This window comes from Lissotriton helveticus, chromosome 2_1 (assembly GCF_964261635.1).
Source record: "Lissotriton helveticus chromosome 2_1, aLisHel1.1, whole genome shotgun sequence".
In the NCBI taxonomy this organism is placed as follows: domain Eukaryota; kingdom Metazoa; phylum Chordata; class Amphibia; order Caudata; family Salamandridae; genus Lissotriton; species Lissotriton helveticus.
This window is the reverse complement of record NC_136059.1, coordinates 1,244,394,730-1,244,417,293: the sequence shown is the minus strand read 5'-3', so window position 1 is coordinate 1,244,417,293 and position 22,564 is coordinate 1,244,394,730. Positions and strand designations below refer to the sequence as shown.

The window sequence follows — 22,564 nt, the reverse complement described above, 5'->3', positions numbered from 1 at the left end:
AAATAAGGGGCTAATAATTCCATTAGGGTGAGCGAGAAGCTCGCACTCGGCCCCCTTTGTCAGAGTTCCAGATTTTCTAAACTACCTGTTTACCTCAGGACAGCATCATTCTTGTTCGGTACACTCTTTAGGGCAGTCGAAAAACAAATGGGCCCATATCACCCGATGCTTATGCTAGACCATCCTCTTGTGCAGTCTATCATAAGTGACCACAATAACCTTCCTTTGATTTAGCTTATGTTTTTAAGTTTGTGTGAGTGAAGCTATTTTATTTACTTTTGTCTGTCAGTGGTTTTTTTATTTGGAAATTGTACATTGCAGCACTCGTGTACTAGAAAGGCCGAGAAAACTTCTTTCACTTCTGAAAATGAGCGACATGTAAATGTTTATTTACAGTTTTTCCATAGTCACACGACGCATGGTTCTAGTTACATCGGAGTTCACTATTTATATATCTTATCAGTAGTTTGTAGCAGCATAAGCTGCAATAAAGAATGTATTGCTTTTTAAGGCTGGCAGTATATAGTTAACCATCATAAATATGCTAATATGTACAACACTGTTCTAATCACAAAATCCATTATAGTAATAATAGACTATTCAGCGAAAGAGGATTGATCGTAGAATTATGCACCACAAAACTTAGTTAACCAGTGCTTCATCGATGGGATTGTTAGAAGCAGCTTTTTGCAGATGTAGTACCTGTCGTGGTTGTCTCGTGGTTTACAACAATTTTTAGCCCAAATGGTCAGCGCTTCTGAACAGCTGATTCCTCAATATCATGGTCACCAGCGAAGTCCCAAGTGATTTCAACAGTGATTTGTAAAGTTTTCTGTCTGGATAAGAGATTTTATATTGCCACAGTTCCTCATTTTAGCTCCCTGGTGCATGCTAATAATGGATTTGGTCTTATAGGCCACATTAGGCACAGTTACTGCGCATCTGATTTGTTGGAGAAAAGTGTTCGACTGCAAATGAAGAATAAATCAGAGTTGATTTGCTGAATTTTCTGCCTTGACTAGACTACAATATTTTGGAAAGTATCCCTTAAGTGATCTTTTTGATTGAACTGTTGTATAACATTACCAATGTTTCCTTACTGTTTTCTTCCTGCCTTCATTACCTTACATTTTTGGACATTAATATGGCCTTTGCAGATGGAAAAAGATCAAAATTCTGGTAATAGTTTCCTTAAACTGTGTTCTTGGTCTAAGCAATCACCAACGCATTGTGAACTTGGAATACAACAAGGAACTTTACGCTACCAACCGATGGAACATACAGTGGGGTTTCATACAAATTGTTATGATTGTTTTTGGTGCTGGAGTTAGCATTCATCCTTTACTTTCTCCTTTGGATACTGACTTTACGTTCCCTGGGCAAAATCTGTCCCCTTCCCTCGGAATGAAGAAGACAAATGATATTGACTTGGTCATGATTGTTGCTAACGCCTCTGGGTGGTCCCTTGCTGGTAAGGCGTGCCATTGTAAAGGAAAGCTCTGAAAAGAGCCCTTTTGCGGGAGTTTTACATTTACACAGGGGTTTTACGTTTTCTGATGTGCTGCATAATTCTTCATATCATGAGGAACTGCCTCAATCAACTTAAGGGTTACATGATCTTTTTTAGCCTGTTAGGTGACCACTGATGTCTCCCTTGAGGCGGTTGCAGTAATTTGCAGGAAATTCAAGTTTGTTTTTAAGCTTTTAAAACCGTGATGGAAAAATAAGCACAGAAGGCTGCAGCTGCCAGAGGAAGAAAACACAAACACTGGGTATTTGAAATGCAGGTACTAAGAACATGATTCCCACTAACCATTACCAAAGATGGAGTGGACAGAAGAGCAGCCAACTAGAATGGTGAAATCTAATTTCAGTAATGCAGTCTTTGAAAGTAGTCTAGGTTTATTCATAGTCCCTGTACCAAATAAAGAATAAACAAATCTCTAGCACAGCATTCCAGCCTTTGTGTGTGTGTGCACGCACATTCACACACCTTTGTAAAATGGATATGTAGACTGTCAGAAATTCTGGTCAGAAAAGAATGACGTAGTGTTGAGGATTACTGATGAAGATTCTCAAAAGCAGTTAAGCTGTATAAACTAGTCAAGTCTCCTTATGATATTGAGCCTCCTCTAATTTGGTAGAAATGTCTTACAATTTATTAGCAGAAGCTGCTTGTCAGCTTTTCTTTATTCACTAGCCGTTTAGATTTAGCAAGCATTGATAAGTTGTTTTGCGGAGTTATTGATATTCTGCCATTAATTAGTAAACACCCATCTTGTATGCAATCAACACCCATCTTGTATGCAATCACATATTGGTAAAAAAAAAAAGACAATGGGAGTACAAAGCAATTGGAAAATAAATGCTATGCTCCTGGCAGAGGTCGAGAGTGGAAGAGGAAGATCACTGTTTTTCACAGTGATCTTCTCGGGCCACTATTGTCTGATCCATATTCCTTCTTGAGGGTTCAGTTATTATGGTTAGGTGTGGGCTAATGAGCTCCAGCTTACAGTTATTATTTTATGATCTTGCCAAATGGGACACTAATGTGGGTTAATGGAATTTTGTTGTCTTTATTTCATCACACACAATCTATTATCAGTTAATTTGGCATTAGACATCCTCATCTCTAACCCACTGTGATTTGCATGCAATTGTGGGGTTAAAAATTAAAGTTTGCGCTTTGAGTTGGGTTAACAATTCTGATGAGTAATCTAGAGTTGCACACAAAAATAAAACTGTATGCTTTCTGACTTAGGGGAAAAAATGTATAGGCGTCAGTTTGTCACTGACATTATGGTTGTCTCATGGGTGTTTCTGCTTACCAATAGGTCTTTCGTCATTAACGACGACAGTGGCCTGTAATTTCTTTTTTTTCTTTTTTAAACTGTGGCATGTCGAAAATTGACATTTCCTTACCTCTGGTCAGTCTCTACTTAGCTTGTAGCAGACCTCATAATCTGATTGTTTTCCTACTGCTCTTAATGGGTGCCAAGAGAACCCCTTTCTGGGTTAGTTTGGCCCTATTTATCATAATAGATTTTATAGTTAAGTGCAACTCCTGGAGTAAGGTACTGACCTTCTGTATTGGGGAAGACATTTGACAAGTTAGCAAACTTATTGCTGAGTTTTATGCAGGAGGACATTCAATTGTGCAAGTTTTAGTATATGACTTTCTACATAGAGCATTTCATGAAAAGGTTAAGGAGTACCAATCATTTCCTCATCTAAAGCTACTTTCCTGCACGTTAACGCAACTGCTGCCTTGGATAAATTGTCTATGGGTGGTGTCATGACAGTAGTGTCTAAACTAACACCCTCCTGTATATTTTTGATATTAATAAACTATGGAAGAGGCCTGTCAATTTGTGATAGTAGGACTGACTTAAATTGTGCCATTGCTTGCTATGTGTCATGCTGAATTAAGACGTGGTCTTAGATGGACTGAGTGGATAAATCTCATGTGTGGCCAATCCATTGGAATACAGAACTAGAATTCATTTGCATTAGGTAACCTCTTTTTATGGGATCATCAGAGTCTACCTGGTGCCACCTTGTTGGTAATAGTTCAAACAAAATGTAGAAGAGTTTGACGTGTAGTAGATTTGACTAGTTTGACTAATTGCCTATCATAGGGGGTTTTGACCGGGAAATTGCAGAAGTTAATTTTCTTCAGAAAGGGGCAAGGTCTTCCTTGACGCAATAGTATTCTGACTTTTTTTTTAAGCCAGAAAGTGGTTTTCCACACCACTATTTTGGTTTCTGTAGCTGGGAAGGCTAATTGTTTACACAGAAATGATTGTCTGACGGGCAACTTATCTGTGTTATTTCATTGTTATTTATTTGTGAAATGTATAAAATGCACACAAGCCTCAGGCAAAGCTTTACTGGCTGGCATATTATCCCAATGTTCACTCAAAGAGCAGGGTTTTGAACAATTTTCTGAATGCAAGTTGATCCCTGGTGTCTGAGAAATGGTGAGATTGAGTCCTAGAATAGTGAGACCTTTGTCCACTGATTGTGGATCATGTCATATCGCACAGATGCTTACTGGAGAGACAAGAGTAACAATACATTTTATGAAGAGGTGATCTCGGTGAAGGGGCTTTATTGTGAACAGCTCTCATAATTGGTTTAATGCAGTCTCGGGGTTAGTGTTCGAGGTTAGTCTTGCCACAGAGTTCTGGAGGACTAGGGTTTTATTACGAAAGGTAGATTTCAGTGGTTACAGTCTAGTATGATATAGTAGAAGGGTTGAGGAACAGATCTGAGGTAAAGATTAGCTGGAATTCAGTGTTATATTTAATTTCAGAGTAACTTTCCAGAGTCTAAAGGAGTAGAGTTGTTTCCCAGATGACAGGAGGAAGTCTAAAGTAACTTATTTGTGCTTGCCTTTTGAGCATGAAGTACTTTTTGGGGTAAAGAACCATTGAGATGGACGGAACGGTATGCGAGTGAGGGGTCCAGGATATTCCGTAAGCCAGCTGAATTTATTATTTCATTTATTAATTACATTTTTAGATGTTTAGGAAGAGATTGTTTCATTTAATCCAGGACTCTGTTTTCAAGGGAGGGATAGATGTTTGGGTAGGCAGTTCTGTCTCTCACAAGGTCTGAGTAGAGATTGTTGTAATCAGTGTATCTATTAAAGTTAACTCCAGGAGCTCTTAAGAGGTCAGGAGGCGCCTTGAGACCTAACGGTGATATGCAGCGGTGATATGCAGCGCTATACAAGACTGTTTGACTTTGACAAAGCATTTCAGGGAATTATCAAATACCCTCTTGAAAAGAATGTTGTGGGAACATGTGTCAAAAGCTGTTACTGCCGTTTTAGGCGGTAGAGTCTAGATTGAAAAGGATTTATAATGGGGTTTGCATCAAGGGGCTGGAAAATGATGGGATCGCTTGGGAATCTTTGATATGAGCAGCAGGACAGCCAACAAGTAATTGTTAGCAGAATGTTTGGAATCTAGGGAGCGATTCTTTTTTTTAGTCTGTTTAATCAATGCTTGTTTGAACTTATCTGGGAGATGACCCTGAACTTGGGTCTTTTCAGAGAGTGAGATTAACTGTGCGGTAGAGGAGTAGCCGCTGTTATTTAAATAGTATGGGAGCATTAGTGTTTTTTGAGAGAAAGAATGGTTCTTTTTCGTGTGGCTTCAGAGAGGTGTTTGAAGGCAAGGTGATTTATTGCCTCTAGTGTGCTTGGCATGAGGTTGGTGCATCTGGTGTCATCGAGGCAAAAATGGATTCCTTGATTTTATCAGTTTTGGGTAGTGCTTATGTTTGACATCTCTGCACCATTGCAGAGTTGGGCGTGAAAGTGCGGGGTGGCTGTAAACCAAAACTATTTTAACGGGTCTCTAAATCTGTTGTTTACTGTGCTGACTGTCAGAGGTCTGCTTTGTTCTAATTTAGTTGACACTTTGTAGCAAATGTGGCCAATTTATATTTCAGTAGATCTCCCTATGTTCTGGACTACCTCTGCTGCTCCTTTACTTCTGTGTTATTGTTTCATATCGGGTTTAGTGAGAGAGCCATCAACTGTTATCGTTGCTTGTTTTTTCGTTTATATAGGAACATTTGAATCCAGGTTTTATTGCAGCATTAGAGTCCAGGGTCTGAGTAATGAGTGAGGTTAGAGATTTCAGTAGAGCTTTACTAAGAAGAAATGATCATGCAACTCTTTGAAAAAGGAAGCAAAAAAAAAATAGGATACATTTGTAAAGAGCTTAGAGTGGAGTTGTTGGAGGCTTAATGTGGAGTATATTGATCCAGGCTGTGAACAACCTGATCACATGAGAGATAAAGAGGTGGTGGAAGTGGCGGCTAGAGGCAGAAATGTATTAGGTTAGGAAGAGATTCAAGTCATGTCTGAGTCAAAAGATTTATGAATAAACTGAGTTCTGCTGTGGATATACGTTGAGAACTTTTGGCTGGCTATTATGTTGGTGGTCATTTTCAGCCTTAATATCGAGGCCCAGGTTCAGATTATTTTCTTGGATATGAGATTTGAGAAAAGTGAGCTCTGGGGAGTCAAGATGCATGTTAGGCTATTGAACTAGTGGGCAGCAAATGGAGGCAAGTGTAATGAGAATAGATTTGTGTTTAGTGATCTGCTTATGTATAATATTTAAAGGAGTAGCAAGGTGGCAATATCTCAAAGGATAGAAGTGCACTGAAAGGGGTTTCATGTGCATGCAGGGAACACTAGGTGCTTCTACTATAAATCAACGTACCCTGAGAAAATCAGCTAGGTAAGACTACATGCCTAATAAAGTGGGAATTAGGTATTCCCCGAACCACCAGAGGCCTGGGGCATCTGTGCTGCACACCAGGACTTGCTACCTCATCAAGTGTTTAAAAATGTGTAACATGTGACAGAACAGTGGTTAAAAAACTAAAAAGCAGAATTACTCTGTAAATACTCTTACAGCTTAGGACTTTGTTTTACAAAGGCCCTCAGTAATGCACTGTTATCAGCGCCCACCCTTCCAACGAAACCTTTCTCCCAGTCTTTGCTCAAGAATCATTGTAGCTAGGCTGTAGAAATCATTTTTATCAGAAGGTGGGATTTTGTCAATTGCCGGAGGTTTGCGCCTGAAAGCTTATCTCCGTGATTGGTATGAATGATCATAGCACTTTTTCTATTATCTCATTTGATTCATGTCTTGGATATCCCAGTACCAGACTTGAAGAGGTTTCACTTCCAGATAATAGTCTTAACTAATTCTAAAATAGTTGATATAGTAACTGCGTAAGAAATGTATGTCCTTCTCAATGAATTTTGTAGAGTGGGCTTGTTTTGTCTTTGGCTGCATTCTGCATTACTGTTTGTGGCCGATAATATATTTTGTAAACACATCCAAGTTGTCTGACAGAAAAGTCTGTTAGAGGACTCTAGGTTCACGCAAGATAAGGACATTCATGCTTGCTACTTCCTAGTTAAATAAAACGGTTTTGAAACAATTTTGCAGACCAGTTCTAGAAGACCGCAAAGAAATGAACGAAGATAAATCGTTCAGGATATTGTCCCTGTGCCCTATTCACACTTGAAATCAGCAAAGGGACTGGATGTGCGGAATAAAGTCAAGAGGCTCTTTTACGTAGCTCTATTGAAAAGAAGCACACGAATTTCTGGGTATTTAGAGTGACGAGGAAGCACTCAGCCTCCAAATGAAAGAGGTGGGTCTTTTAATCAAATCAGTGGTTCTTCTATTTAAACATTTAGTTCTGGTTCTGGTTCATGCGCCTTTGCTCAGTTTTGTGTTGTGTTACTGTTCGCTGCCTCTTCAGCACAGTCCAAGCTAAGACACTTTTCTGAATGTTCTTCCATTGGTTTAATAATTGAAATCATGAAATAAGAAGGATAAAAGTAAAACAAAGCTACGTGCTATACTAGGTTGGCTTTTTTGTCCATGTCTCTTTCAAGAATGTAATGCCTACTCACCAGCCAGATGGTATAAGGGCAGTCCTGTTTTCCTCGTGGAGTGTCAGGCATGGCAAAAACAGAGTACAGATCACAGAAACTGCTGGATGGAGATCTGGCATGGTTGTGGATAAGTGCAGCCCAAGCTTGAAACTTTTGATGATATGTACAGTGGTTTTAAATCCTCCAATTCTGTCAACCAATTTTCAGTTGTGATAATAATGTTAAGTAGCTTTTGCACTAAGGATACAGGAGATACCAGTGAAGTAATCTTTCTTATCGTTTTGTGAGAGATATACCTCTTTTGGATTATTGTGAGGACACATACATTTTCGCCCAATTTCAGGTACTACTTGTAATTGCCGTAGTCCTGTGCACAACACTTTATAATATCTGATAAATGCGCCATTATTGATATGAGAGACACAGAGTGTTACTTGGGACAAGAGCAAATGCAGTGTGGGCAAAATATAAAATTCATTAAGTGATCTCTAAGGGAATATAAGAGTCATGATGGTTACATCAATTTTTCAAAAGACTACAAAAGCATAGTTATTATATTTCTAACAAACCAGTGGAAAGGCTACATTTGAGATTGATCCTCTCGTTGTATACAAAACTAAATCTTCCATTCTGTCATTTCTTCACAGCCAAAACTGTGGTAGTAAACACAACTCCAGTACGGATGTCTGTTCCGATTGTTCCAGCACAGACGGTGAAACAGGTAAATCATGTGTAGAGGTTTCCCTTACTTCTAAGGTTGATTTAGACATTTTAATGGGGAGTTTTGAGGAAATAAATATATGCTAATATTGTACTGTTCCCATTTGACATTGTTGTTTTTTCCTTCCCAGTACATCAATTTTGCTCCAACAAACAATTCTCAGGCAAAACCACTTCTCTTGTGTCTGTGCCTTCATGTCATAGCCACCAAACAAATATCCTCCTGCACGATTAGAAGTATGCATGTTTTGTGAATCTGATTTATTTGCTTCTCTTTGTGTTTGTGAGGCTGATTAATAATTTGTTTAAATCCCTTGGAGTCCTATTTAATAGCTGGTGAGACTTGGCCCTACCTTAAATATCTTCTAGTCACACTGCTCTGCCCAGCTTTCTTTAGCTACTTCTGCTTTGTAATCTGAGTATTAAGTTAAATATTTGTAATACACTCTCTTCCATTGTAAAGTAAATTGAGAACGGGACAGAATAAATGGGAAAGGAGAAACCAGGAGCAGGGATGGAGTGAACTAAATAGAGGGAACAAGGGAGGGGCGTTGAGTTGGTGTGGTCTATCTTTTAAAACTAGTTTCTACCCACCCAGGGCTGATAGGGTTATCATTCATGTATATAACTCTTGGTGTTAATTGATATTTAGCACTCTGCACTTTCTTTCCTGAGGCGGAAAGCCGGGAAAGCTAGGGTGCTTACCTTTGTCTTGACAATTTTAACAATTTTAACGCTGTTTTAGTTTGTTTGACTTACACACTGCTTATTTGCACAGTTGTTTGTTTCGCCTCTGGCTACCTCCTAGGGCACTGACGTCACCCCGTGCAGCCGATTGAGGGCTGTTGCGGGCTGATCCGGGGGTGGGCCGACTTTTCACAGGGAGGTGCAGGGTTGGCGGTTCAGACATTACGACCCTCCCGCCCTCTCAGGTATTTAAACCGCCGCGCCCCTGACCCACATTGATTGATATTTAGCACTCTGCACTTTCATTCCTGAACAGCCATGCTGCTTACCTTTGTCTTGACAATTTTAACAATTTTAACGCTGTTTTAGTTTGTTTGACTTACACACTGCTTATTTGCACAGTTGTTTGTTTCGCCCCTGGCTACCTCCGTGGGCACTGACGTCACCCCGTGCAGCCGATTGAGGGCTGTCGCGGGCTGATCCGGGGGTGTGCCGACTTTTCACAGGGAGGTGCAGGGTTGGCGGTTCAGACATTCCGACCCTCTTCCGGTATAAATGTGTGTTCCCTTCCGTTCGCGCAGCAGGCGGGCGCGCCAAAGGCGTGCCCGTCTGCGCCCGTCCGCGCCCATACGGGTCCAGGGGCCAAAACCCCTGGCCATAACAGTCTGCCTAGACTTGTTTGAGGCGAAACAACTATATGCCTTGAGACCTATACTTGAACACCCAGTCGCCGCCTTTGAAGGGTTTGATCAGCTCCCGCAAAACTGTACCCATTGTTCCTTCTCATTAGATGTCCCGCAGCTCTGCAGCCGCTTTACTCAGAGGACTTCCATTTCCTCCCCTTTGGGCTATATCTTCTTTAGCGTGAACTGTCGCTCTCTGCCCAGACGTGAGATTTTCGATCTTCTCACTAATGAATCCCCTGACGGGCTCTTCATCACTGTAACCTGGCTTCACGATTGTTCTGGCCCTGATGTTGCGGAAGCATTACCCATTGGGTATGCCATTGTTAGGTGTGACCGCCCCAAGAAAATCGGGGGGTGGCGTGGCAATTATTTTTAAAGACACCTACCAATGTCAGTTAGACCCTGTTGCTTTAGTCAACTGAGAGGCCGCACATTTTAAACTTGCTTTGCACCCTAAGACCACTCTCACTGGCCTGTTAGTCTATCGACCTCCAGGTCCGGCAAATACCTGGCTGGCCCAGTTTACCGATTACATAAGCTCGGTCCTCTCATCGTCCAGCAACTTCTTAGTCGTGGGCGATCTTAATGTGCATCTGGAAGACCCCACAAATAGGTTGAGCACTAACCTTATTGCCGACCTGGTTGCCATGAACCTCACCCTTCAGAATAAAGGTTCCACCCACAGGGGCGGTCATCTACTTGACCCCATTTTTCCAATATTCCTCATTTACTTTGTTTCCCATCCCTACCGATTCTTTGGTCTGACCACTATTTAATTAAGTTTACAGTTGTGAGTCCCAAAGCATTCACTAATAGTAGATCCTTTGGGAGCATAAAGAAGAGAGATTGGAAAAAGTTGGACATATGTGCTCTCAATAAAGCTCTGGCTGACCACTCGCCGTTTAGTCGGCCGGACCTAGCAGATATTGAAACTGTGGCTTGCGCCGTGAACGCCTGGCTCCTTAAAGCCATTGATATTTGTCTTCCTTCAGTTCTGAAGAAAAGCACCACTCACAGAACTCCCGCCCCTTGGTATAATGAGTCTCTTCAAATCGATAAATCCCGATGCAAAAAATTAGAACGGGCTTGGAGAAGGGATTACTCCGCCTCCACTTGCCTCGCTTATAAAACTGAGCTGAAGCATTATCACAAAGCTTGTGCCCAGACTAGGGCACGCTACGTGAATAAAATGATTTCCGAAGCGGTCAATAAATCTAAAATTCTGTTTAGCGTGGTTAAGGAACTTGCTGGCTCCAGGACTAAGGCCACACTTCCCTCCCTATCTAATAATAAATGCGACGAGCTCGCACAGTATTTCATCTCCAAGATAGAGAACATACATCAGGACATTGCCGCTCAAGGAGCTAGTAACATCAGTAATATTTCGGTCAATCCGCTCCATGACGTCGGTGTGGACGTTGCCTCTCTATCACAGCCATCGGTTCCACTCCTGTTTTGGCCTGATCTTCTTCCTTCAACCCTCTTGGAGACCCTGAGCAAGGTTAAGTCAGGTTCGCCATTGGATCCGGTGCCTGTCTCCATACTACGCTCCTTGGACCTCCCCCAGCTTTCTACCATCTGCACGTTGCTTAATCACTCTCTAAATTCTGCTACTGTTCCCAGCTGCTGGAAGCACACTATGGTCACTCCACTGCTGATCCCAACGTTTCCTCCAATTATCGTCCTATTTCTTTATTGCCTATTTTTTCTAAAGTCCCGGAGAGACATATTCACGTACACTTGTCTCAGTACGTTGCGCTCAACAACTTATTACACCCTTCTCAGTCCGGCTTCCGCCCGGGATTTTCCACCGAGACTACTCTCTTAGGTGTGACTGAAAATCTACGCTTGCTTCTGGATCGAGGGGAAACGGCTGCACTGATATTGCTTGATCTCAGTGCAGCATTTGATACCGTATCCCATAACATCCTCATCAGAGCTCTTGCAAACATTGGCATTGAGGGTAAAGCCTTGGATTGGCTCTCGTCCTTTTTGAAGGATCGGACCTTTCAAATTTTTTCCCACTCATCCACCTCTAAAATGTATTCTCCCATCATGGTGTACCCCAGGGTTCTATTTTGAGTCCTCTTTTGTTCAATCTTTATGTTACCCCTTTGGCTCATATTGCTCAAAGGTCTGGACTGAATTTATTCACTTATGCCGACGATTCACAAATCGTCTTTTCCCTATCCTTTGCTGACCCCACTTTGCCATCCCATTTGCAAGCAGGACTCAGCGACATAGCTTGCTGGATGAATAGCAACCTGCTTAAATTAAATGGCGGGAAAACGGAGGTCCTGGTATTGGGTAACAAACCAGATCTTTGGAGCCCGAGGCATTGGCCTTCTGCCATGGGTGCCCTGCCGGTCCCGTCCGAACGTGTGCGCAACCTTGGAGTGACCATCGACAAGGGGTTATCTATGATGGACCAAGTCAACAAGGTAGCAGCCACCTGCTTTACCATCCTGTGGTGGCTCAGAAAAATCTTCTGGATGCTTCCCTCAGACACCCGGAGATCTGTGGTTGACGCCTTGGTGACCTCCAGATTGGACTATGGTAACGTGCTCTATCTGGGATCCACCAAGGCAGTCACTCGCCGCCTCCAATTAGTTCAGCACGCCGCTGCTCGGCTCCTTTGCGGCTGTCGTAAAACGGACCATATCACGGAGCGTCTGAGGGAACTCCATTGGCTCGCATCGAAAGCTGTGTAAAGTTCAAGGCCCTTAGCTACATGCACAAGATTAAGGCGGGTGTAGCTCCCCTATACCTTCAGTCTCTTGTTAAGCCCTATATTCCTTCTCGCCGCTCTTCTTCTCAATACATATTCTGTGTACCCAAGTTTAGACTGTCCAGAATGGGTGGTAGTGCCTTTTCTAATCTAGGACCCAAACTTTGGAATTCCATTCCTCTGGCTATTCGCATGGAGGACAGCCGTGCTTGCTTTCGAAGAGCAGTAAAGACCTGGCTGTTTAATCAGTAGTTTTCTTTTCTGTTTTGGTGTCCGGTTGCTTTTGGTCAATTAGCGCCGGGAAACCCTCACGGGTAGCTGTCGCGCTTTATAAATTCAATAAATAAATAAATGTTGCATACTATCAGAGGAAACCAAACAGATCATACCGCATTAAGAATATAGGTAGGTTTTGAAAAGTTTGTGGTGCTCGCAGAGGTCTGGTACAATGCAACTGAATGACTACTGAGTTTCACAGGGAAGGTCCCAGTAATTGGAGGAATTTTCCTGACGAGCTGTTGAGTTTGAATTTTGGCACTGTGAAAGTAGGATTAAAAGAAGACCTCAAAAGGTGGTTGGGCAGATGTTTTGTGAATTTAAGATAAAAAAGACGAGACAAAGCCATATAATGCTTAATGCTTATCTGTGTTGGAAAACTAGTGTAAGCTGGGCAGGAACTCACGGTGGCGCTATTGAGCAGCAGCACAGTGTATCGAGCCAGAAGTCCGGAGAGGAGCCGGAGCGTCGACGAGCTGGCGGCAACGGGCTGGCGGTGACCCTGGGCTGGAGCAGAAGTTGAAGGCAGAGACAGAGGGGCCCGAGCGCCGTGTCCTGTCCTCCTGTGCCCCTGTGCCCCGAGAGAAGAGTCGCACCGGTGTCAAGCATACGACCCAGGCACCCGACTCTCAGCGCACGGCACACAACACACCGCACATAGCCTACGGCACCTGGTGCACTCGGAGGTCCGACCAACGACCCTGTTGCCTGCTGGGGGGGGGGCCGCTGGAGGAGTGAACGAGCAGGAGTGAGCAGGCGGCGTGAGCAAAGGGGGATCGTGAAGCCCGCAGCCTGCAGCCCCACATCCCTTACTTCGCTGCACCTCCAGACCCCGAGACCGGAGCCAGACACGAGCCAGGCCAAGCTGCAACCGGTGAGCTACCATCTTGCGCTTTGTGCTCCTATCGTCCCCTGCATCCAGGCATTGCTATTAAAGGGGAAATACAAAGGTAAAAAAACTGAAATCTATCCTGCTCAAGTTCTTCTATGTTTTTAAGCCTAATTAAAATAAGCTAAGCTAAGCTAAGCTGCAAAACCAATCCTCTTGCTGCTTCGCTTGCTGCTACCCCCCTGCACCCCCCCAGCACCTCCTGCCCTCCGATCCTCAACCTTACCCATCTGCCTATGCAGTGGTACAGGAGTGAGAGGCCCGAGACTTGAGATTTGAGTCAGGGGGCAGGAAAAAACTCTAGAGAGGCTGCGGGGCCGCATAAAAGGGGCGAAACCGCTGCGGTGGCAGTGGCAGTTCGTGTTACAGTTGCAGCAGGGAGTTACCAACCCTCACTGACTCTTGCTGAATCGCACTCTGAACTCCCGCCAACTCCTATCAACCCCTTACTAACCCAAAAGTAGCTGAGAAAGGGGGGAAAAAGGAGACACAAGGAGATATAAGGACAAAAGGATACGAAAAAGGGCGAAGGACAAAGAGAAGAGAAAAAAACGCGAAATGAGGTCTGGGAAGCCAAGGAACAACGCGGCACCTACGAATCCCCCGAAAAGATTAAGAAAAGCAAAGAAGAATCTTAAGAGGGATTTAATAGATGTGTGTAACGAAGGAACGGGAGATGGAAAGGACAAGGGAAAGAACGGATGTGTGGAAGGTGAGCCTGCCCTGATTTCCCCCCTTTTTACCAATCCTAGAGGCTCTAAAGCTGGTGACTACACACACAGCCCTTCCAGCAATAAACTGGGCTTTCAACCAAAAATTTATACAAAATTTGCATTCATTAAAGATCCCAACACAGTTCTGTATCTAAATAACGCCAGTACCAGCGATCTACCAACACCACTTCAACCAGCCAAAACAAACAGGACAATTCCTCTAGAGCAGGAGCTAGAACGAGGAGTGGCGAAGGAGGAAATGAACCAAGTTGATCCCCAAAAGAGGGAACAGATCTCTGCAATCAGCAGAGAAATGAACAATGGATCACTGGGGGAACAACCAGCACAGGACTATGGTCAAAGACAAGAGTGGGCTGACCCAAATGCAGAAATAATAGCAAAAGGCAATGCGCAAGACCACTCAAAAGAAATTATAAAAGCGGACCAAAGGGTGAACCCAACCCCCAACCTCCCACCAAACCTCCCACTAAAATCAAGCAGGGAGAGGCGTCCCAGAACCCCCACAAGCTTTCTGAGACAAAATGAAATTTACAATGGCACTGAGGAGAAATACCATGAACGCCCAGCACCCCAGAGGAGAATGCAAGGCTCACCGGGAACCTCTGCGGGATACGGCGGACCAGACAGGCCAACAAAGTGGGGGCTCCAGGATCTACCCTCCAAGGACGACACGCAGATGAGTGAACTTACGCAGAACATAGACCAAACAACACAAAAAGAAATATCAACCCGCAAATACAAAGTCACAACGCCAGCGGACAGACAAGTAATGCCTGCACCCAGGGACATGACAGATTCATCAACAAGGGCAGACTCTGACGCAGCAGGGCAATCAACCATCATAATAACACAGGAAACAAGAGACCAGGGTCAGCGCCCACCCCAACTTAATGAACAACCACATGAGAAACTCGATAAACCCAAGCTGCAAAAGGACGGCGCGGAACAAGGCCACGCCCCAACACACACCGGAACAAATATCCTCAGTCAATCAACTGCCTCTAATATACAACCCAGTTCAGGACTTACAATACCTAGGATAAACGACTTCGAAACCTCGTATCTCACCCCGGAAGAGTGGGAAGAACTGGTAGCATCCTACCCCGCGGAAGCGAAGCAGGAACTGCCAGGTGAGAGGATCTGTGAAAACCCGGGGAAGGAAAGACCTAATGCCAAGGAAGACATCTGGGTATCCCTTCTGCACACAATGCAACTAACAGCAAATGCCAGTCAATACCAGTCTGACAAGATGGACTTACAACTCTCTGTTCTTAACTCCCTGTCAATATTTGTTGCCAATATTGACGGCAAGTTAGCAGAGCTGAACGGCATGATAAAAAGGACGCAAGCTGAGACTCAATTAATAGAGCCGACCTGCTCTTGCATTACAATAGTGGATAAACTGGTAACACTACCATCAGCACTGGATAATCTCCTCTCCGACATTAGGGTCGCAGTCAAAAACAACTATCCAAGTAATCCCATCGAGAGCAGACAGGAAATTGCCTTGTCTTCGCAAGCCGAACCACAGTCTCTAAACCAGGAGAATCCAAAGATAACCTTAGACCCACTTCCGCTTAGGGAAAAATTAAATGACAAGATCATACCGGCCGATAACAAACAACAACCTGAAGGAGCCGTAACTTCCCCTACAGAGAGTACAGCGCATCCCGAAAAAACTTGTCAAAAAGACAGAGCGTCAACCCCTCTCCAACAAGGAAAAGCGGGAAGAAAACAGAAAAGGAAGGGAAGAAATCAAAGGAAAACAGGGGTTTTGCAGCGTGAATCTTTCTGGATTCACTATGCTGTGCATATTCCGCAATCTGGTGGTTGGGTCCGGATTCGTAGTCTTTTTTCTCTTTTTTTTTCTTTTTTTTTTCGTAGCCCAGGTGGGCGTTGACGTCCCACCATTTGGTGTACCTTCGGTGACGTCTGCATGCTTCCGGCAGAAGCTACCACCCTTGGGCGCCATCTTCAGATTCTTTTTTCCGCCGTTGGGTCTGGATCGTCGCGTGAAGCTCCAGAAGTTTTGGAGGAGAAAAGAAGGAAATACAGCAACTCTTCGACGGTAAAGACCGGAGAAGATCGGGAGAAGAGGACCATCAGAGAAGAGACGACGAAGAAAGGAAAGAACTTCGAGATCTTCGATGTCCTTGGAGGAATGCGCACACAGGGGGCCCCCTGAGCACAGGGATGTACAAGACACCCTTTAAATTCTGCAAAAACTGCCACCACACGTTCGCGCAGAAGGACCAGCACCCGGTCTGCAACCTCTGCCTGCCAATCGACCACAAGAGCAGAGACTGCAACACCTGCTCCGTCTTCAAGCCGCAGACACTCCGAGTTCGAGGGAGACAGAGGACTGCTCACCACACGATGCAGGGCAAGGGCCAGGCCCCGACGCTTTACGAACTGGGCCTCTCCACCGACGACGAGGACAACATCGCCAAAGGTCCAGATGACTTCACGGTCGCAGAGACCGATAAGAAAACGCCTGACAAGGTAGGAGAGTCTACGACCCCGAAAACCCCCACAGGGTCTCGAAAGCCAGAGGCAGACTCTCGAAAGTCAGAGCCTAGAGCCTCGAAAGGAGCACCGGCGCCGAAAACTTCGACGACCGAAGCTGCATCCTCCGAAAAAGAGCCCAGCGGATCCTTCGAGAAGGACTCCCGGAGGCCGAAGACCAGCGAAAAGCATAGGTCATCGAAGCAAGCCCCCGAAAAAGGGCCTTCGACTTCGACGAAAAAGGAGCCGAAGAAAGTTTCGACGTCGACGCCGCCGCCGAAAAGAACAGCCGAAACGCTTGACGACGAGCAGGCCGCAGAGATGCAGAGAAAGAAAAGAAGGCTCGAGGCCGAAATGGAGAATATCCTTCAGAGAAAGAAGGACTTCGACGAAAAAATTAAAAGTTACAGGATCCACTCGAAGCCGGCACCGACCGTCGCTGAGGTACAGGAGCACGAGGAGTTCGACGTCGAAGAGACGCCGAAAACTCCGGAACCCTCGGAGCAAGAAGAGGCAGAAGACCTCTACTACACAGAAGGGGATTACGGGGAGCAGCAGTCAAGCTACGGCTCAGGTTCCTCGACGGCCAAAGACCAGGAATGGCAGGACATCGAGGCCGAAAACCCGGAGGAGGCTGTGGAAACATACCCCTTGAGGCCTTCGCCACCGGACGACATTGGGGCATACAATGAGGTGGTCAGGAAGGCGGCAGCAGCCTATGGAGTTAAGCTGGAGGAGGAGAGGCCAAAAGCAGATTTCCTGCTGGAGACATTGCTCCCCACTCAGACAAGAAGCCAGTTCTTGCCCATGCTAAAGAGTGTCACAGACCAGGGGAAGGAAGCCTTCAAGGAACCGGCTACATGCAGATCAGTAACGCCGAGGACGGAGTAGAAATAAAAATTCTCCTCCCAGGACCTAGCTTACATCAAGGGATCCGTCACAGCAGACTCAATAATCGCTGCAACGGCCAGAAAAAGGGCAAACGTCCCAACAACATCTGGACCTCCACCTGACAAAGAAAGCAGGAGGATGGATCTAACAGGCAGGAAAATAGAGAGGAACGCCGCAACGCACTGGCGAATGGCGAACTCCAATGCCCTCCTGAACAGACATCAATACCAGCATTGGGATGAGATGGGCCAATTACTCAAGCACCTCCCGGAACAATACCGTGAGAGGGCATCACACCTTGTGGAAGAGGGGAAAAGCATCGCTAACTCGTGCCTCAAGACAGCCTTGGATGGGGCAGAAACAGCCAGCAAACTGATGGCTATAGGCATCACAGAGAGAAGGCAAGCCTGGCTCAGGATCTCAGGCTTCAAGGCTGAGGTCCAGAACAACATCCTGAGCACACCCTTCAACGGTGAATCACTGTTCAGAGCCCCAGTTGATGAGAAGCTCACCCAACTGAAGGAGGAGAACGAGACGGCAAGGTCCATGGGGGCCCTGCAATTCAGGGGGATGAGAAGGGGCACTCCTACACGGAGGCCTAATGGCAGGGGTGGAAGCCAGCAAGGGCAATCACACCAGGCATTCCACCAGGGACAACAGAGTGACAACCAAAGTCACCAGGGCCAGCAGAGGCAAAACTGGAACTACCAGGGCAGGGGCCAGTCCTTTTGATCAAGAGGAAATGGACGGGGCCAGAGAAGGAGAGGCGGTGAGCAACCCCCCTCTAAGTGACTTCATACGGAAAAAGGTGCTCTCCCACTCGAACCCTCCGGGGGAGGAGCACGGGAAAACAAACAGAAGAGGGCTACACGGACAAGACACAAAGGAACATGTGACGCCAGTAGGAGGAAGATTGAGATTTTTTCTCCAGGAGTGGAGAAAAATAACAACGGACAAGTGGATACTCAACATCATGCAGTTCGGATACTGCATAGAGTTGGAAAAGAGACCACCAAACAGAAAGCCAAAGAAAAGAGAGCACTCTGGAAGAGAGCTGCGATTACTCCAAGAGGAAGCTTAAGAACTCCTCCTCAAAGCGGCCATCGAACGGGTTCCATTCAAAGAACGAAACAGGGGAGTATACTCCAACTACTTCCTGGTGCCAAAGGTGGACGAAAGTCTAAGACCCATCCTGGACCTTCGGTTCCTAAACAAATACGTAAAGACTCAAAAATTCAAGATGACGTCCCTACAAGAGGTCATCCCGCAGATAAAGGCCGGGGACTTCTTGTCCACCATAGACCTCAAAGATGCGTACCTGCACATCCCCATGAACAGGCAGCACAAGCACATGCTAAGATTCACAGTGAACAAGGATCACTACCAATTCACCACCCTGGCGTTCGGCCTAAAGTTCGCACCAAGGGTGTTCACCAAATGCCTCGCGGCAGTGACCGCACATCTAAGAAGAAAGGGGATATACGTGTACCCCTACCTCGATGACTGGCTCGTAAAGGCAAGCTCTTACAGGACATGCAAGGATCATGCAGAGCAGGTCACAAGAACGCTAGCAAGCCTGGGATTCTCCATACACTGGGGAAAATGCTCAATGGAACCAGAGCAAGTGAAAATCTTCCTGGGAGCTCAAATCGACACCGTCCAATGCAGGGTGTTACCCAGCGAGAAGAGAACACTCATCCTACTGAGGGAGAAACGTCACTACCAGAAGGGGCGAGCTCTGACAGTGAGGACTGTGAGCAAGATTTTGGGGATGATGGCGTCATACATACACCTGGTCCCCAATGTACGCCTACGGATGAGACCACTCCAAGAGTGGCTGCAACAGCAATGGTCACAAGCTACAGGAAGTTGGGAGGATCTAGTGGTTGTAACGCACAGGGTGCAGGAAGAAATAAGGTGGTGGACCAAAGAAAGAATAACAGTAGGGAAGTCTCTAACACCACCGGACCCAATAGTGACCATCACCACAGACGCATCCCAGAAGGGATGGGGCGCACACATGAACAGGCTCAGAGTGAGGGGTCTGTGGAGCCCTACAGATGCGGTCAGACACATCAATTACCTGGAACTGAAAACAGTGTTGCTAGCCCTCAAGGCCTTTCAGAAACACCTGTACAGCCAGAAGGTGCTGATACAAACAGACAACACCACAACAATGTTTTACATAAACAAACAGGGGGGAACTCAATCATTCCCTCTGTCAAGCTTGGCACAAGAAATCTGGAGATGGGCAATACCACTCAAAATAGACCTGCTAGCCATACACCTGCCAGGGAAGGACAATGTAGAAGCGGATTGGCTCAGCAGGCAGACTTCAGCGTCCCACGAGTGGGAACTCAATATTCAGGAAACAGAGAGACTATTCAGGAGATGGGACACACCAACAATAGACCTGTTTGCAACACGCCGGAATGCAAAATGCCAATACTTTGCATCCAGGCAACCAGAGGCACTGTCACAGGGGAATGCCCTATGGATAAGCTGGTCAAAAACATTTGCCTACGCTTTTCCCCCGATACCTCTGATCCCCAGGGCTCTCAACAAATGCATGACGAGCAACATGACGCTCATCCTGGTGGTACCACACTGGGCCAGGCAGACCTGGTACTCTCAGATAATGGAGATGGCGCAGAGCCGGAGAGCCTCAACCTCTCAGCCTAGCTCCTGAGGACTTAGAGTTCGCACATCTAAAACTACCAGAGAGCACCCTGCGGGTGCTGCGTGAGGCAAGAAGGCCCAGCACACGCAAGTGCTATGGGGAAAAATGGAAAAGATTCACTCAATGGTGTTGCAAGAAAAAACTCCATAGAAAACTGATCAGGGAATCTACGGTGCTAAGGTACCTCACGCACCTAATTAAAGCTAAGCTAAGCTCATCCTCGCTGAGGGTGCACCTGGCAGCGATTGTGGCATACACAAGAGGAGAAACAGGAAGAAGCTTCCTTTTTTTTTTTTTTTTTGTCATCTCACCTTTCAAGCCTCTGCGGGTCTTATGAAGCCGCCTTCGTAATCTGTGGGCCCCACGGCTTACCGCACTCGCTTGGGTCGTCCGACCGGTCCCCATATTTGTAAGGGACCCTGGTGTAATCATTGGACCATTTATATTAAGTTAGACTTAAATTCTTACCCCAGTTCACAAAGGGGTGCCAGATGTTCAATGTCTTGTCCTCCACACCATCATAGTCTAAGCGAGCCATAGAAAATGCAGCCTTGAGCCAATCCTCTCTTTGCGGCGGTAGAGGGTCCCTCCACTTCCTGCACATCTCCCTTCTGGCCAGCAGGATCAAGTAAAGTAATAGCCCTCTGGCCTTCTGGGGGAGGGTTTGACTAAGGCCGCCGTCATCCCCGAAAAACACTAATGTCATGTTAATCACAATGTTGATGTTAAAAATATCTCGAATGTTATCCCCCACCTCATTCCAAAATTTTTCAAGAGATGGACACTCAAAAAAAATGTGTAGGTCATTTGCGAGAGGTGTTCCACATCTAGGGCATTTGGGAGCTGGATCTGGGGGCGAATTTTGCGATTTTCGCTGGGGTATAATAGAGTCTATTATTCACAAAGAAATGATTTTTCTTTAAACAAGCAGGCTTAATATATTTGTATAGGGTCAATAGGGATGGCTCGTACAATGACTATTGACTGTCCGAGGGGGGTTCCCACCCATACCAACGCTGAGGGGGGCATCTCGTGGTCCTCCATCTCCAACATATTTTTATACCAAACAGATCTTTACATCCCAAGTCGTAAAAAGATTCCTGGAAGGGGCAAAAAGAATAGCGCCACCAAAGAGAATGCCGCCACCGGCCTGGAACCTAAATGTGGTACTAACGGAGCTCATGAAAGCACCTTTCGAACCCATCCACAAAGCATCACTGCAAATGCTAACAATGAAAACGGCTTTTCTAGTAGCAATCACCTCGCTACGGAGGGTGAGCGAAATGCAGGCACTCACACTGCAGGAACCCTACATCCAGATACACAGTGACAGGGTCCTGATGAGAACAGACCCACACTTCATGCCAAAGGTGGTGTTGAGGTTCCACATGAACCAGAGTATTCAGATCCCTAGCTTCTTCCAAAACCCCACTACAAGCGCTGAGAGGTCGCTCCACACTCTAGACGCAAGAAGGGCTGTGATGCACTACATTGAAAGGACGAAGGGACACAGGAAAACAAAACAGTTCTTCGTATCCTTCGCAAACAGTTACATGCGCAAACCAGTGACTAAAAACACCATAGCCCGATGAATCTCACAGACAATACAATTCTGCCACAAACAAGCGGGCCAGGAGCTAACAGGAGGGGCGCAGGCCCACTCCACCAGGAAGAAAGGAGCAACAATTGCCTTTCTGGCCCACACACCAATTCAGGACATATGCCTGGCGGCAACATGGGCTTCAGTGCACACGTTCACTAAGCACTATTGCGTGGATGTACAAATGAACAAAGAAGCACGAGTAGGACAAAAGGTGCTTCAACATATATTCAACAACCAACGCTCATCTTCCACCCAGCCGCCGCTACAAAATCTATGCACAGCATAGTGAATCCAGAAAGATTCACGCTGCAAAACGAATAGTTTCTTACCTGTCGGTGTAGTTTTGCAGCTTGAAGATCTTGCCGGATTCACTAGCGAACCCACCCGCCTCCGCCAGAAAGATGAGGCTGGAGAAGAAGGTGGAAACACATAGAAAAGAAAGCAAGTTGAAGCTTACAAGATACGTGAAAAGAATTTCGTTGAAAAAAGGATTAACAAACATAGCCATGGATTCACTACAAACACAGAAAAGGAAAAAGAGACAGAAAAAAGAATCCGAAGATGGCGCCCAAGGGTGGTAGATTCCGCCGGAAGCATGCCGACGTCACCGCAGGTACACCAAATGGTGGGACGTCGACGCCCACCTGGGCTACGGAAAAAAAAAGAGAAAAAAGACTACGATTCCGGACCCAACCACCAGATTGCGGAATATGCACAGCATAGTGAATCC

The 22,564-nt window shown here is 45.6% G+C and overlaps 1 protein-coding gene across 1 annotated transcript in view; it reads left to right on the top strand.

Annotated features, from left to right (window-relative positions):
* Window positions 1-22,564, top strand: part of LIN54 (lin-54 DREAM MuvB core complex component) — a 427,221-nt gene that overhangs the window by 289,341 nt on the left and 115,316 nt on the right. Inside the window, exon 7 of the mRNA XM_078676187.1 lies at window positions 8,083-8,156. Coding sequence (XP_078532313.1) covers window positions 8,083-8,156 — 74 coding nt within the window. The remainder of the gene's footprint in view (window positions 1-8,082; window positions 8,157-22,564) is intronic.